Source organism: Astyanax mexicanus, chromosome 3 (genome assembly GCF_023375975.1).
Source record: "Astyanax mexicanus isolate ESR-SI-001 chromosome 3, AstMex3_surface, whole genome shotgun sequence".
NCBI lineage: Eukaryota > Metazoa > Chordata > Actinopteri > Characiformes > Acestrorhamphidae > Astyanax > Astyanax mexicanus.
Genome location: NC_064410.1, coordinates 16,848,581 through 16,863,082, shown reverse-complemented (window position 1 = coordinate 16,863,082; position 14,502 = coordinate 16,848,581). Strand labels below are relative to the sequence as shown.

General features: G+C 37.9%; 1 protein-coding gene across 6 annotated transcripts in view; it reads right to left on the bottom strand.

The window, feature by feature from the left end:
- The window catches only part of LOC103039171 (phosphatidylcholine transfer protein), a 133,320-nt gene that overhangs the window by 80,575 nt on the left and 38,243 nt on the right, over window positions 1-14,502 (bottom strand). For 2 of the 6 annotated variants that reach the window (XR_007438391.1, XR_007438389.1), the window contains exons 3-6: window positions 10,017-10,096; window positions 9,625-9,796; window positions 7,159-7,226; window positions 6,104-7,064 (exon numbers count right to left, since the gene is read on the bottom strand). Coding sequence is in view for 1 of the 6 variants with exons in the window: in XM_049476113.1 (XP_049332070.1) it covers window positions 6,987-7,064; window positions 7,159-7,226; window positions 9,625-9,796; window positions 10,017-10,096 (398 nt within the window). In the remaining 5 variants the exon portion in view is untranslated. Of the gene's footprint in view, window positions 1-2,520; window positions 7,065-7,158; window positions 7,227-9,624; window positions 9,797-10,016; window positions 10,097-14,502 lie in introns of those variants that run through there. The other 4 variants (XR_007438390.1, XR_007438388.1, XR_007438387.1 and 1 more) reach the window with 3 other exon arrangements.

Here is a 14,502-nt window from a genome sequence, read left to right as displayed (position 1 = left end):
CACTGATAGAATAACCTGCAGCAGCAGATAAACACACTGATAGAGGCTAGGGTCCGGCGCTGTGGAATTACCGTAATTACCCTAATAATGGGCACTAAAAGTCTGCGAGACTGCAAGGCTAAAGATGAACGTTTATAAGGTTGGTGCTAAAAATTAAAGCAGTGACCATTAAAACAAAATTGAGTATAGTCAGTCTTAGAGTCTTCTGGAGAACATAAATAATGTCTACTATGTAATAATATTACGTTATTTTTGTATTATTTTTTTCTTTTAAAAATGGAGTTTAAGCAGATTACGACACACTGTAGTATTTTACTATATGTTGCTAATATTTGGAAGATAATGATGATAATAAGGTAATTAAGGTTACTGCTACTACAAATGGTGTCACTCAAATATGCCTTTAATATCACCACTGATAGAATAATTGTTTGTGTATACTGATTTAGATCTATAGTTCCCCAGGTGGCATGTAAGCGTTTTCAGTAGTTAATGTTGATTTGAGCAGTAATTAATGAATAGTTATTATAAAGAAGACATAATTAGTAAGTAGTTCTCTGTGAGATATGTAAGTCTCAGTAATTATTGTGAAGTTAATAGTGAACTACTATAATAATTAGTTCAGTACTATCTACTGAGTAATTACTCAGTACTCCCTGGTAGTTAATAGAAAATATTTAGGTGTTAATGCAGCACTATTAATTAGTTACTGCTTAGTTACTGCTTAGTTACCTATTAACTATGAAACAGTATTATAAAGTGTTACCCAGGTTACTAACTATTACAACAGCAACCACCCCAGATACCATAGCAACACCTCAGCAACCACCTAACAATCACTTAGCAACACCATAGCAACCACCACAGATACCATAGCAACAAACACTTTTTTGCCCATTGAAAATGAATTGGGAGAATTTTGCAAGCCTGTGCACGTCACAATTTTTGAGATACGAAGACGAAATCAGTATGACCTATAGAACTTATGGCCTTGTTACCAAAAATATGCTGCACGAAACGATACAATTGCCCTACAAATCACACCATAGGAATGAATGGGGCCCATCGAAGGACGGCAGCTAGAGCTCCAGTATAGTGAGTGTATGGAGCAGCTATAGGATAAAACAGCATTAGGACAAAAGTCTGGGTACCCCATTGCTCCAGTACTGTGTGTTTATGGTGCTACTGGTCAAATGTTTGGGTACCCCTGAGCTCCAGTACTGTTTGTGTTCTTGAGCTACTGGTCAAAAGTTTAGGACTGTTATTTTTTGGAACAAATAGTTAAAGTTGTTTATCAAGATTTGAGTGTTATGCATTTTGGAATTGTTTGCTGTAATGAGGTGACAGTCACCACCATCAGATCTAAGTTTAATTTGTTGCAAATAAATAATCTTACAATACATAAAAAAAATACATTTTTTTTTTAAAATCCAGTTTTATCAGAATTTTCGAAAATCAGCGCCTACACTAACATGTTTGTGAAACCACTGAGCTGCAAGTATGTATTGCTGCAGACTGGAGCACCTCCAAAGAGGCTTACCTCCAAATGGGAGGTCCACAGCTCCAAAGGGGAGGGGCTTACCTCCAAGTGGGAAGTCCACCAACAGTATAAGGCTCGAGACTGGGAGCGGGTTTGTGCGCGAGACCTCTCTCACCACGGCTCCGGCGAATGTCATAATAAAAGTCTTCCGTGATTATTATTATTAGTATTATTCTATTACATCAAATTTAATGTTATATAGAATGCACTATCACATTATATTATATTATATAAAAGTCTACATCGTAAGGCAGGGAGACCTCACTCAACACAGCTCCATTTCTCTGCCAAATGCCACAAAAAAGGGGTTTCTCTCTTAATTAGCCAAGAACAATTTAGAAAAACTCACCTGAAAAATACCCCTCTGCAAGCCTGCTGATCACTTGTGTTGAGTCTCCTAAAAGCAGCTTTAATTGGCAGAGAGTGTGTGCTTGGTGTCTGAAGATGTTAAAACGCATCACTATATTAACTGACAAAATAAAATGAGGGTCATACAGCACCACTAGATGGGGCTCATGTTCTTCAGTTTGGGTTCCTAAGTGGAACGGAAGTATAATTCAAATCACAAACAGATATATACTGATTGGTATTAATTTAGAGTACAATACCAACTGGCCATATGTCTGGAGCAAAGAGCCACAAGCAAAACAATCCTAGTTAAACTTAAAAAGTTTGATTTAACAAATCAACTATATAGTTTTTATAGAGCAGAAACTTTCAGGATCAGAAAATGAACTGTTTGTAAATAAATTCAAGCCAAGATAATAGTGCACACTTTACCTTTCACCTTATAGTTAGTTGTATTCCAAACATGCCACGTAGTACTTAAGACCTGCACACCTCAAAATAATAAACCATCCTTGTAACTAACATAGCGGACTACAGGATATAAAAAAATAAATACTGGCAGTTTAAATCATACTACTAACTTAATATTAATACATTTTCTAAAATCTTATGAATTATACAGAGGGCACATATATGCAATAAATATTTATTACAGTGGAATGAAAAATGATCATCAGAAAAACAGCAGCCCAGGCATGTCTGAGCAATAAGAAATAAAGAAAAAAATGACAGGAAAAAAGACACATTACAGCAGATTAAGAGCTGTATTACAGATATACAGAGAGGCAGTGAGGGAGCAGTCAGATACCAAACAACACAACTGAAAGCAAAAGCTTCATTAAAGAGGACTAGAGTGTAAAACCATTGAGACATTACTGAAGGTCAACATTTAAAAATCTAACTGACACCCATCATGTCTTTCAGTAAGAGATGATTTAGGTGTCAAAAAGCTCTGTAAATCCAAATTAAGCAGAACAAAAAGAATAAATAATGATTGTTGTTTTGCCAACAACCATGCAAAAATGAGTGTGTTAAACATGGTCATAAACCAAGAAAAAATTCTTATCTATTAATTGCATTCAGTTCTGCATAAAACATTATATATTCTAACATTTATTGTCACCCATGCACAAAAAAGTTACTTGTCTATTACTGAATCAAATAGACATATGTACACTACATTTCATTTGCATAGCAAGCAATTTCATCGCAACATATTCTGAATACTATTTTCAGAAGAATGGAAAAAGTTTTTAACAATACCAGTACATATAAAATAAAGTGAACACATTCATTCAGGCTAATTTCAGTGCAAACATGATTATGGAAATGCATTGCATCAAGACATTTGCACAAAACCAAGGAACTGTAATAAAAATACCTCAGAAAAAAGACGTTTAAAGTTTCAGCATGGAGTGTAAAGACAGCTTTCAGACAGCTTCTGTATACAATAGATCAACAGCTATGTGCTAAAACCAGCCTTATCAAGCTACAGATAATGCAGCTACTGCAAAAAGTCTGAACCAGGAAATAACTAATTGGAGTTGAGCAACCAGCTGATAAAAATGTTAGCTAGTACAAATAAGTATGTACTTTAAAATAAATTGTGCTACTAAGGCTTCTTTGAGCAACACAACAGAAGAACATATGGTTACATAAAGAACCATTTTTGTAAATGACATGTGAGTGAAGAACCTTTTGAAAGTCTAACGACTTATAATATCACTCAAAGAACCTTTTGTAGCACCTTTACTTTTTCTAAAAATACGGTAGCAAACCCTCCTTAACCAACTCACTTAATCAGCTTTCTGTTCCTGCATATTAGCCACTCCCATTCTCCACATGTGTAAACTGTAGGAAATCAGCACCTTTAGACATGTCTGTAAAGATAAAACAATATATAGCAGTTCACATAAACAAGTGTTCTTATAACAGACAGATCAATCAGTCAAAATCCTTGTTACAGTTCTTTTCTAATTCATACAACTATCTAAATTAGCCAATCACGTTAAAGAAATTGTGCTGAGTTAGCAGTTTCAGGTAATGTTCACATCAACCATCAGAACGGGGGAAGGAGTATCCTCGTGATTCTGAGATACAGATACAGTAATGTCAGACGTGGTTGGAGCTTGCAGACAGGCTACAGAAACTGAGATAACTGAGATGAGCAGCCAACCTTGAAAAGGATGGATTACAGAAGCACTGTATTTTGAGGGCCTTTGACCCAGCTTCAAAACAGCACCTGTTGGAAAAAAACACACATCTAAATCTAGTAGTGCTTTTAGAGTTTGTCCTTTGTTCCCAAATGAAAATATTTTAATTTAAAGCATTTCTTTTCGAACAATCCTCAAAAACAAAAAAATGCAGTGATTTGGGACCTCAAACAATGTCATATTGATTTAGAAACAATACTATGTTCATATAGAGTTCATGCATTAATAATTGGTTGAATAACCCTGATTTTCACAGCTTTAATACACTGTGGCATGCTCTCCACCATCACTGCTTTTGAGTGACCATACGCCAGTCCTGGCCCAAACATTTAAATTGTTTTCAATTGGTTTTCAATAGGTTTCAGGTTTGAATGTCAGTCAGCACCCGCAGGGTGATATTAAGTGACCTACAAAAAGAATGGCAAATGGCAGCTGGGATGAAGTTTATGGAAAGAACAGTTGGATACGGGCTTCTACAGGGGTCAGGCCTCAAATCATGTAAAGCTACAGTGAAAGTTGGACAATGAAACTGAAACACCTGTCATTTTAGTGTGGGAGGTTTCATGGCTAAATTGGAGCAGCCTGGTCTCCAATCTTCATTAATTGCACATTGCACCAGTAAAAGCAGAGTGTGAAGGTTCAATTAGTAGAGTAAGAGCACAGTTTTGCTCAAAATATCGCAACACAACATTATGGGTGACATAGCATATGAGTTCAAAAGAGAACAAATTGTTGGTGCACGTCTTGCTGGCTCATCTGTGACCAAGACAGCAAGTCTTTGTGATGTATCAAGAGCCACGGTATCCAGGGTAATGTCAGCATACCACCAAGAAAGACGAACCACATCCAACAGGATTAACTGTGGACACAAGAGGAAGCTGTCTGAAAGGGATGTTCGGGTGCTAACCCGGATTGTATCCAAAAAACATAAAACCACGGCTGATCAAATCACGGCAGAATTCAATGTGCACCTCAACTCTCCTGTTTCCACCAAAACTGTCTGTTTGGACAATAAATTATTGTGGTACAAAACCATGTGTTTCAGTTTCATTGTCCAATTCCTGTAGATACAAAGAAGAGCCAGGCTAAAGTTCTTAAAAGACCATACAGATTGGACCATAGAGGACTGAAGTAAGATTTTCTGATGAGTCCAATTTTCAGTTTTGCTCAAAACCTAGTCATCCAATGAATAGATGGAGACCTGGAGAGGCACTGATGGAGACCCACTGTGAAACTTGGAGAAGGAATGGGGATCTAGGATTGCTTTAGCAAGGCTGGAATCGGGCAGATTCGTCTTTGTAAATGATGCATTAATCAAGCCATAAACAAGGTTATCTTGGTAGAAAACATGCTTCTTTCTGCTCTGGCAATGTACCCCAATTTCGAGAATTGTTTTTTTTTTTCAGCTAGTTCAATCAAGGTGTGGATGAAGGACCACCAGATCAGAACTCAGATCAAGTCTCATGGCCAGCACAACCTCAAGAAATAAATCCCATTGAAAACCTCTGAACTTTAATAAGAGGAAGATAATGACCACAAGCAATCAAACATAACTGCTTGAATTTTTGCAACAGGAGTGTTAACGTATAAAGCCCTACACGGGCTCGCACCTGAGTATTTACAAGACCTCATCTCCTGTTATGAACCACCGCGATTACTTAGGTCTCAGGGTGCTGGTTTATTAGTAGTTCCTAAAATTCAGAGGAGCTCTGCAGGAGGAAGAGCTTTCTCTTATAAAGCGCCTCAACTCTGGAATAATCTCCCCGAATATGTTCGGGAATCTTTAAGTCTAGACTGAAAACTTACTTGTTTAGTTTAGCTTTTGGTAATTAATGTTTTTCCCTTTAGATAAGGCTGCAGATCCAGGGGTTCATGGACAGAGAGAATTCTGGTAAACTGAATGCTGGTGCTGTTGTTCTCCCACTGCACACGGTCACTCAGGTTTGTGGACGGTGGAGTGGGTGGATGCCAGTGTTTCAGGGAGCCTCCGTGTCTATGTTACCTTCTTGCTCTCTGCCTTTAGTTAGGCTGTTTTATTCAGTTCTGCCGGAGTCATTAGCCACACTCTGATAATATCTTATATTCTCTGTTTTACATAAATCCAGTCAAAACTAATTCCATCTCTCTGCCTTCCTCCGAGTTACTGAATGCCCACCTGTCTGACCCGATACCGATGGATGTTGGACCCTCAGGCTCTGGCGTCTCCTGTCCGGCCAGACTGAGTTTCTGAAGTCAGCTCTTCTCCATCACCCACCGCAGATCAGCAGCTCATCATTCATCTTACTCTCCAATACAGGTTACATCCAAGCTTACATGAACTCTAACTGCTTTCATTAGTGGTGCTGCTATACTCCTGAATGAATAAAACCTATGTGGATGTATAAAGACTTATTAAAATTAATTAAAAAGCCGTTTGACCAGTGGTAGGATGGTCCCCCCTTATATGTGAGTCTTGGTCCTCCCAAGGTTTCTTCCTCCTCCTGCAGCTCTGAGGGAGTTTTTCTTTGTCTCCGCGCCCACTGGGGGTTCTGTATTCTGTATTTTCTATGTTTAATGTTTTGTCTGATTCTTTGTCCTGTGATCATGTTTCTGTAAAGCTGCTTTGTGACATCAGTTGTAAAAAGCTCTATACAAATACATTTGATTTAATTTGATGAGGAGTTGCATAAGATTACCCAAAAGCAGTGTGAAAGACTGGTGGAGAGCATGCCAAGACACAAAAAGGTTATTCCAACAAATATTAATTTCTGAAATCTAATAAGATTAGTAATGTTGTTCCTAATTGAATATAAACATATCCATAGTAAGCTCAAAGAAACTGATTATTTTAAAGTGATCTCAATTTTTGTTTCCAGAGATGGATGAAGGGTGTTTTGAACTACATATCATTTCTTGTTCTTGCAGTATTTGACATAGTTGTTGCAGGCTTTCTGCATGTCTGTGAGGAAGGCAGGAACTCCACTCTGTTTACAGAAAAAAAACAATAGGGTTAAATGAGAAACCAAAAAAAAACATGGTGAGATGTTTAGTGCTACTCATTTTTTAGTATGTACTTACCTTAGCTGCCCAGTTTACGAGCCAGGGTGGGATCTTACCACCAGGATTGTCAAAGTAGTTCATAAAGACTAAAGAAAAAAAATCAAATTGGAAATGACAATAAAAACGTTACTTTTCACTCATCTTAAACAAACATTCTACTAAGACATTAGACCCACTGAATGGACAGATGGACAGAAGAGCAATCAATTGCGTTCAGAAGTAACTTTCAGTTTAGAGTGCTGCTGTGTGTAGCTCAGTATAAATACACCAGTTCTGTAAAGGCTTCGGTAGTTTGTTAGAAAATACTAGTAAACAAACAGCATCACAAAGATCAAGGTGCTCACCAGACAGGTGAAGTTTGGGAAGAAGTTTAAAGTAGGGTTAGGTTCTAAAAACATAGCCCAAGCTTAGAGCATCTTACGGAGCACTGTACAACCCATCATCCAAAAATGGAAAAAGTATTCTACACCTGCAAACCTAAAAAAAAAACATGGCCAACAAATCAAGCAAGGAAAGCACTGATCAGAGAAGCATCCAGAAGGCCCATAGTCAATGTGGAGGAGCTGCAGAAATCCCCAGCTATAACCTGTTTACTAAACAAATCTGGCCTTTATGGAAGAGTGGCAGTAAGAAAACTATTGATTGTTAACAGAAAGACATAAGAAGTGTCGTTTGCAATTTATTGCGAGCCATGCAGCAAACATGTAGAAGAAAACGTGGTCAAATGAGACAAAGTTAAACATTTTCCTCAGAAAAGCTGGTCAAGAGTTGATAGGAAGATGGATGGAGCTAAACACAGAACAATCCTGGAAGGAAACCTGTTAGAGGCTGCAAACTACTGAGAAGAAGATTCACTTTCCAGCAAGACGATGACCCTAAAGATACTTCCAGAGCTAAAGTGGAATGGTTTAAATCAAAGAATATTCATGTGTTAGAGTGTTGTAAGCCTAGCTAGCAGGAAGGCCAGTTATTATTAAAAATATCTATAAATTATAATATATCCACTATTAATAATATTGTCTTCTACAGAACAAAAAAAAACCTTACAAAGTGGTCAAGAATATATACAAGGAAAACCTATCTAAAAATATACACATCACTTTGGAAGATAAATAGAAAAACAGTAAAAATATACATTGAGTTCATACAGATAAAAAGGTAGTGCAATGATGAATAAAACTGTGCAAGCATTGCAGATACAGCAGATAATGAAAAACATGTACATCATCACAGTGTCTCATGTACAGTCCTTCAGACTGACATACTGATGTCTGCCAGTGAGATAATCGTTAATCCAGGAGACCAGGGGTCTAATGTACCGTATTTTTCCCGCTAAAAGGAGCACTTAAAATCCTTTAATTTTCTAGAGCTGCTGCTAACTGCGGCTAGTGCTGCTGCTAACCATGCAGTTGAAAATACTGGAAATCTAAGCTTACTGTAAATTAAACGAAAGCGCTTTCCTCACCCAAATAAACAGTTTTCTGCTGCATTAGAAGGGAAACATGGCGACGCCCATGTTCTTTTCTACTGTCATTTGAAACGGGCCTTATAATATGGTGCGTCATAAGACCATAAGGTCTGTAAAACACAATATCAAGACTTGTGTGGAATTCCTACTAAAATGTTGCGTACACTCATAGCTAAAAACTTTCTATACGCACAAAAAAAATACATTCTCGTTTGCAATTTCAATGCATCGCCTCAAAGTGTTGCCAAAACACATTAGAAACATATGTTCGAATGAAGCTGGCATGGGAAACACACATTTTCTTGTTCATGTGGCATTTAGTACATTTCACTGTGAGCGTGAAATGTGGCCAACACAATGTTCTTGTACGTATGCAGCTTTAGTACATGACGCCCCAGGTGTGGATCCACTTGCATCCTTGCCAGCTTTTTGCTCAGCTGGAGGCACTGAATGTTGAGAAATCAACAAACATTACTTTTCAGGTGATAAATGGGACCAAATTAGGAAAATATAGTGATGGTAAGACAATGGTAAGTAAAGACAGAGCTACTAGAAAGGCTGCCACCCACAGTGGCGAGGGAAATACAAAGCTAAGGACCATGAAGGGTTCCAGTTTCTGTCTGCCATATACACTGACTGGGGCTTTGATTCATTCAAAAATCACTTGCTTCTTTGAAAGTGGAGCTGAAGTTAAGCTTGGAGGAAAATTACATTACGCTACATTTGGCGGAGGTTTTTATCAAAAACGACTTACAAACAAAGATGGAACTCAAAGGCAAAAACATTTTGTTGATAGGACCTAAAGGAGGCCAATGGGAAACAGAGGGATAGAAAAGGAAAGGAGTAAAAGAAGGAAATGAGGTCAGAAGTAGTTAGTTTGTTAGAGGTGTTAGAGGTGTTTGAGAGGTGTTAGAGCTCTTTGAAGAGGTCTTGTCTTCATGAGTTTCTTAAAGGTAGCGAGAGATGCACCTGCTCTGGTAAAATGATGTTTATCTGTGTAGATAAGAGTACGTTACCTTTAGTGCCGTTAGCGCCATCACTCTCCAGGGCAAGGCTCTGTTTGTAGTCCTTCACTCTGATTACCCCAGCTTTCTCTGGACATTGAGAAACAGCTAAGCTTTTGGCTAAAACCACCCAGATTTTCCTTCCATTCACCTCCAGATCCTTGCGCTCCCGCACATACACATACTAGGAGAACAGGGTTAAAGAAAACAAGGCTTGCACGTATCCACAAACACTAATCACGTTATGTCACACAGTTATTTTTCAGATCTCAGTTATCTAATACCACCTGCTATTTCATAAAAACACACACCAACAAAAGCAAACCATTCGGTCATGCAAATGCCACTGACTATAGGAATTAGTGGTTATTCTTGGAAAGTGAAAAAAACTGTTGGTAGGATACGTCCCTGTTAGACAAGGGAAAGGGATATTTCACTTCCCAGTAAATTGCCTTCTGGCCACTGTAGTCTTTCTCATGCAGCTCTGTGGAAAAAAGGTTGAGTCACCTTTAATTACAGTCTATGTGTACAAATGTTGTTGTTTTTTTTTTAGCTATAGTCGTTGTTGAGGTAGCAGTGGAGGTGGGTGCATGGGTTGGGTGGGGTTCTGCATCAGCCACAGTAAGGTTAAAAAAAAAAAAAAAGAAACTATGAAAAGGGCTAGTTCTACACAAGCCACAACAAGACTATTTTTTACAAGAACTGAAGCTGTTTAGTCTGATATATGAAACCTAAGTCTGTGATCTGCAGATCTAAAGTTCTAAATTTAAGCAGATGGTATTTACACTAAGTAGCATGGCGTTACTAGGTATTTACAGTTTACATAGCATCTGCAGGTACTTTCCTTTTGCACAAAGCATTCATTATATATACAATTTAAACAGTATTTTTAAATAGTATATTGCTGGAATTTAGAATTTGTGTAAACCACATCTACAATTACTATTTGCAATAATGATTCCAAATCTTAGAAGATTCCAAGCATAAGATTTGAATGCAGACTGTGAAAAATTTAAAATAAAAGCAGCTTAAGTCACTCATACACATGGAATCATACACATTGGTATCCCTCGGTCAATGAAAGAAAACCCCACAATAGTCACAGAAATAACTTAAATCTGGCAAAAGTAATCAAAATTAAAATGCTAAGAAAATAAAAAAATGAAAGTCGGACATTTCTCTTCAACTGTTTCAAATGCTTTAACAGAATTACTAAAAAAAATAAACTCTCAAGTTTAAAGGGTTTCGTTTACAGGCGTCAAAGTTCAGCCGCTTCCAAAGATCCTCAATAGGATTGAGGTCAGGGCTCACAGAAGGCCACTTCAGAAGAGACAAATGTTTTCCTCTTAGCCATTCCTGGGTTTTTTAGCTGTGTGTTTTGGGTCATTATCCTTTATCCGTTACAAGACCAAGCTTTCTGACATAGGGCAGCACATTTCACTTTAGAATCCCTTGTCAGTCTTGAGATCTCATTGTACTCTGCACAGATTCAAGACACCCTGTGCCAGATGCAGCAAAGCAGCCCCAGAGCCTCCTCCATGTTTCACAGTTGGGACAGTGTTCTATTCTTGATAGGCTTCATTTTTCCATCTGTAAACATAGATCTGATGTGTTACCCACTCAGAGCAACAGCTCCAGTCTCTGATGTCACTCTTCTCCCAGGCCTGCAAAGACTTCAATTCATCACTATCAGCCTGAAGAAGACCAATGTGATGGTACAAGATGTCCCCGACTGCCCCAGCATCTTCATTAATGACTATACACTGGACATCGTTCAACAGTACAGTCTACTTGGGCTCCACCATTACTGATAACTTGTCTGTTGATGAAGAGATAAACGGATTGGTAAAGCAGCTGTAACCCTCTCTCATCTCACCTTAAATGTCTGGAAGAACTTTAAGCTTAATGTGAAGACAAAGATAGAGGTGTAAAAAGTCTGCATTCCCAACACAATGCTGCATGGTAGCGAGACAGCACATGCAAAACAGGAAAAGAAGCTAAACATCTTTCACATGCGTTGCCTCCACCATATCCTAAACATCACCTGGCAAGACAGGGTGCCCAACACAGAGGCCTCCCCAGTTGCGTTGGTTGGGCAACATACGGCAAACGAAGGATGGGACGCATTCCAAAACAAAATCTATACGGCCCATTGGCAGATAAAGTACTGGACACTAGGGGTGAAACGATTGCTCAAGTAATTAGTCATTTTCTGTGACTCAAGGAATTGTTTATTTGATTAAAAAACTTGGAGCGCTGTATTTTGCGCTGACTACTTTTAATGTGACAACACGCTTAGTGCACAGGAGAAGAAGGTTTTTAGATGAAAAGCAGGATTACGGAAGCGGCGATAAGACCGTCAACTTACGAGAAAAACAGGCAATAATAATGGAGCACTTTAGGCTGGACAACAAGAACAACTGAATGACATGTATTTCGTGCAGCGGGGTTCTTGTCTACCACAACAGCACATCTTTAATACTGCACCACCTCGACATAAGACGCCCGGAATGGAGCAGTGAAAACGAGACCAGGTATATTAAAAAAAAAAAAAAAATGACATTAACATTAATGTACCTTAATAACAAAACGAAAAAATAACAAAAGCGCTGGTTATTAGCAATACTGTCTAATATGTGTGCTAGTTTATTACAAGGGAGATAAGTTCTTGACTTAATACAGGCTTTATGTAATCAGTAAACACAGCGCTGTGGAGTTAAGTAACTTATATTAAACAATCATATCCAGACTGTAGTACTAACATTTCAAGCCTAAAGATTGGTTTACTTAATATTAGATCTCTAAATTCAAAAGCAGTTCTAGTGAATGAAATGATAACTGATCAGAAATTCGATGTTCTGTGTCTGACAGAAACCTGGATTAGGCCAAATGAATATGTAGCATTAAATGAAGCCGCCCCTGCAGGCTATAATTATATACACAATCCGAGATTGTCCGGTAGAGGAGGTGGGGTCTGCATATTTTTCCAAAGTACCTTAGTTAGCAATCAGAAACACTATGAAAATTTTACTTCTTTTGAGCTTCTTTACACCAGTATAATTAATCCAGTTACAAAAAAGAATGCATTTTCTTTAATTAACATCTACCGACCACCAGGGCCCTATTTAGAATTTTTAAAAGAATTTAGTGATTTTGTCACAGACTTAGCAGTAAGTAATGATAAAGTGATTATAGTTGGAGACTTCAACATTCATTTCGAAAAATTGGATGATCCATTAAAAAAGGCATTCACATCGATTTTAGACTCAGTTGGTATTATTCAAAATATAACAGGACCTACTCATTACTGTAATCATACTCTGGATTTAGTTTTGACCCTGGGTGTGAGCATAGATAACCCGAATATTCGTTCTCAAACCTCCGCAATTTCAGATCATTACCTTCTTTCATTTAAATTACATCTCAGTCATAATATATGTACATCCCCTAGCTACTCTGTAAAACGTTCAATTACGCCTTTTACAGCCCAACAATTTACAGATAAGCTTCCAGACTTATCAACTCTAATGTACTCTCCTATAGACCCAGTAGAACTAGACAAACTAACCGAAGGTTTAGAAAATACCTTGCGCTCTACTTTAGATGTTGTAGCTCCCCTTAAACACAAAATAGAGAGACAGAAAAAGCTCGCACCGTGGTACAATGATCAAACTCGTACCTTAAAGCAGTTAGTACGAAATTTAGAGCGTAAATATCGATCAACTAAACTGGAAGTGTTTCACTCTGTGCGGAAAGACAGTCTTGTTAAATATAGAAAATAACTAAATAAAGCCCGCTCAGCGTATCTGGCCTCACAGATCGAGATAAATAAAAATAATCCTAGAGTTCTCTTTAGAGTTATTTCCAAATTAACTAAAAACCAGGCAGGTACTGAACCTCAGATTCCAGCCATTCACACCAGCAACGATTTTATGGACTTCTTCAGTAGTAAAATTGAAAACATTCGGGATAAAATTAAACAGATAAATATTACATCCTCTCTGTCATCTGGTGTGGCTGATCTAGAACAAAACCCTGTTACTGAAGTTAGGTTGGAAGTCTTTAACCCACTTCCACAGCTAGAACTAGAGAAAATTATCTCCTCTTCAAACAGCACAACCTGCACACTTGATGCAGTTCCCACAAAATTACTAAAACAGGTACTGCCAGATAAAATTAAACCTCTGTTAATGATAGTAAACTCATCGCTCACCCTGGGCCATGTACCCAAAGCCTTTAAAACAGCTGTAATTAAACCTCTGATCAAGAAACCAAATCTTGATCCTAGTGTACTGTCTAACTATAGACCTATTTCAAACTTACCGTTTATTTCTAAGATTTTAGAAAAAGCTGTAGCCCAACAACTTTGCTCTTACCTGCAAAGAAACCAGATCTATGAAAAATTTCAATCTGGATTTAGGCCTTATCATAGCACTGAGACAGCTTTAGTTAGAATAACAAACGATCTACTTATAGCCGCCGACCAAGGCTGTGTTTCCCTACTCGTACTTCTCGATCTGAGCGCAGCCTTTGATACAATAGATCATACTATCCTTTTAGAAAGACTAGAGAACATGGTCGGTGTAACCGGAACTACCTTAGCATGGTTTAAATCGTACTTAACCGATCGCTATCAGTTTGTGAGGATAAATGATATGTCCTCCAGTTATACCAAGGTAAGATATGGAATTCCACAAGGCTCTATATTAGGACCGTTATTATTTACATTATATATGCTCCCACTGGGCAAAGTTATTAGAAAACACAATGTGAATTTTCATTGTTATGCGGATGACACGCAGCTCTTCATATCAGCCAAACCTGATGACAGAGTGAGATTAAAGAAAATCGAGGATTGTGTAGAAGATGTAAAATCATGGATGTCGCACA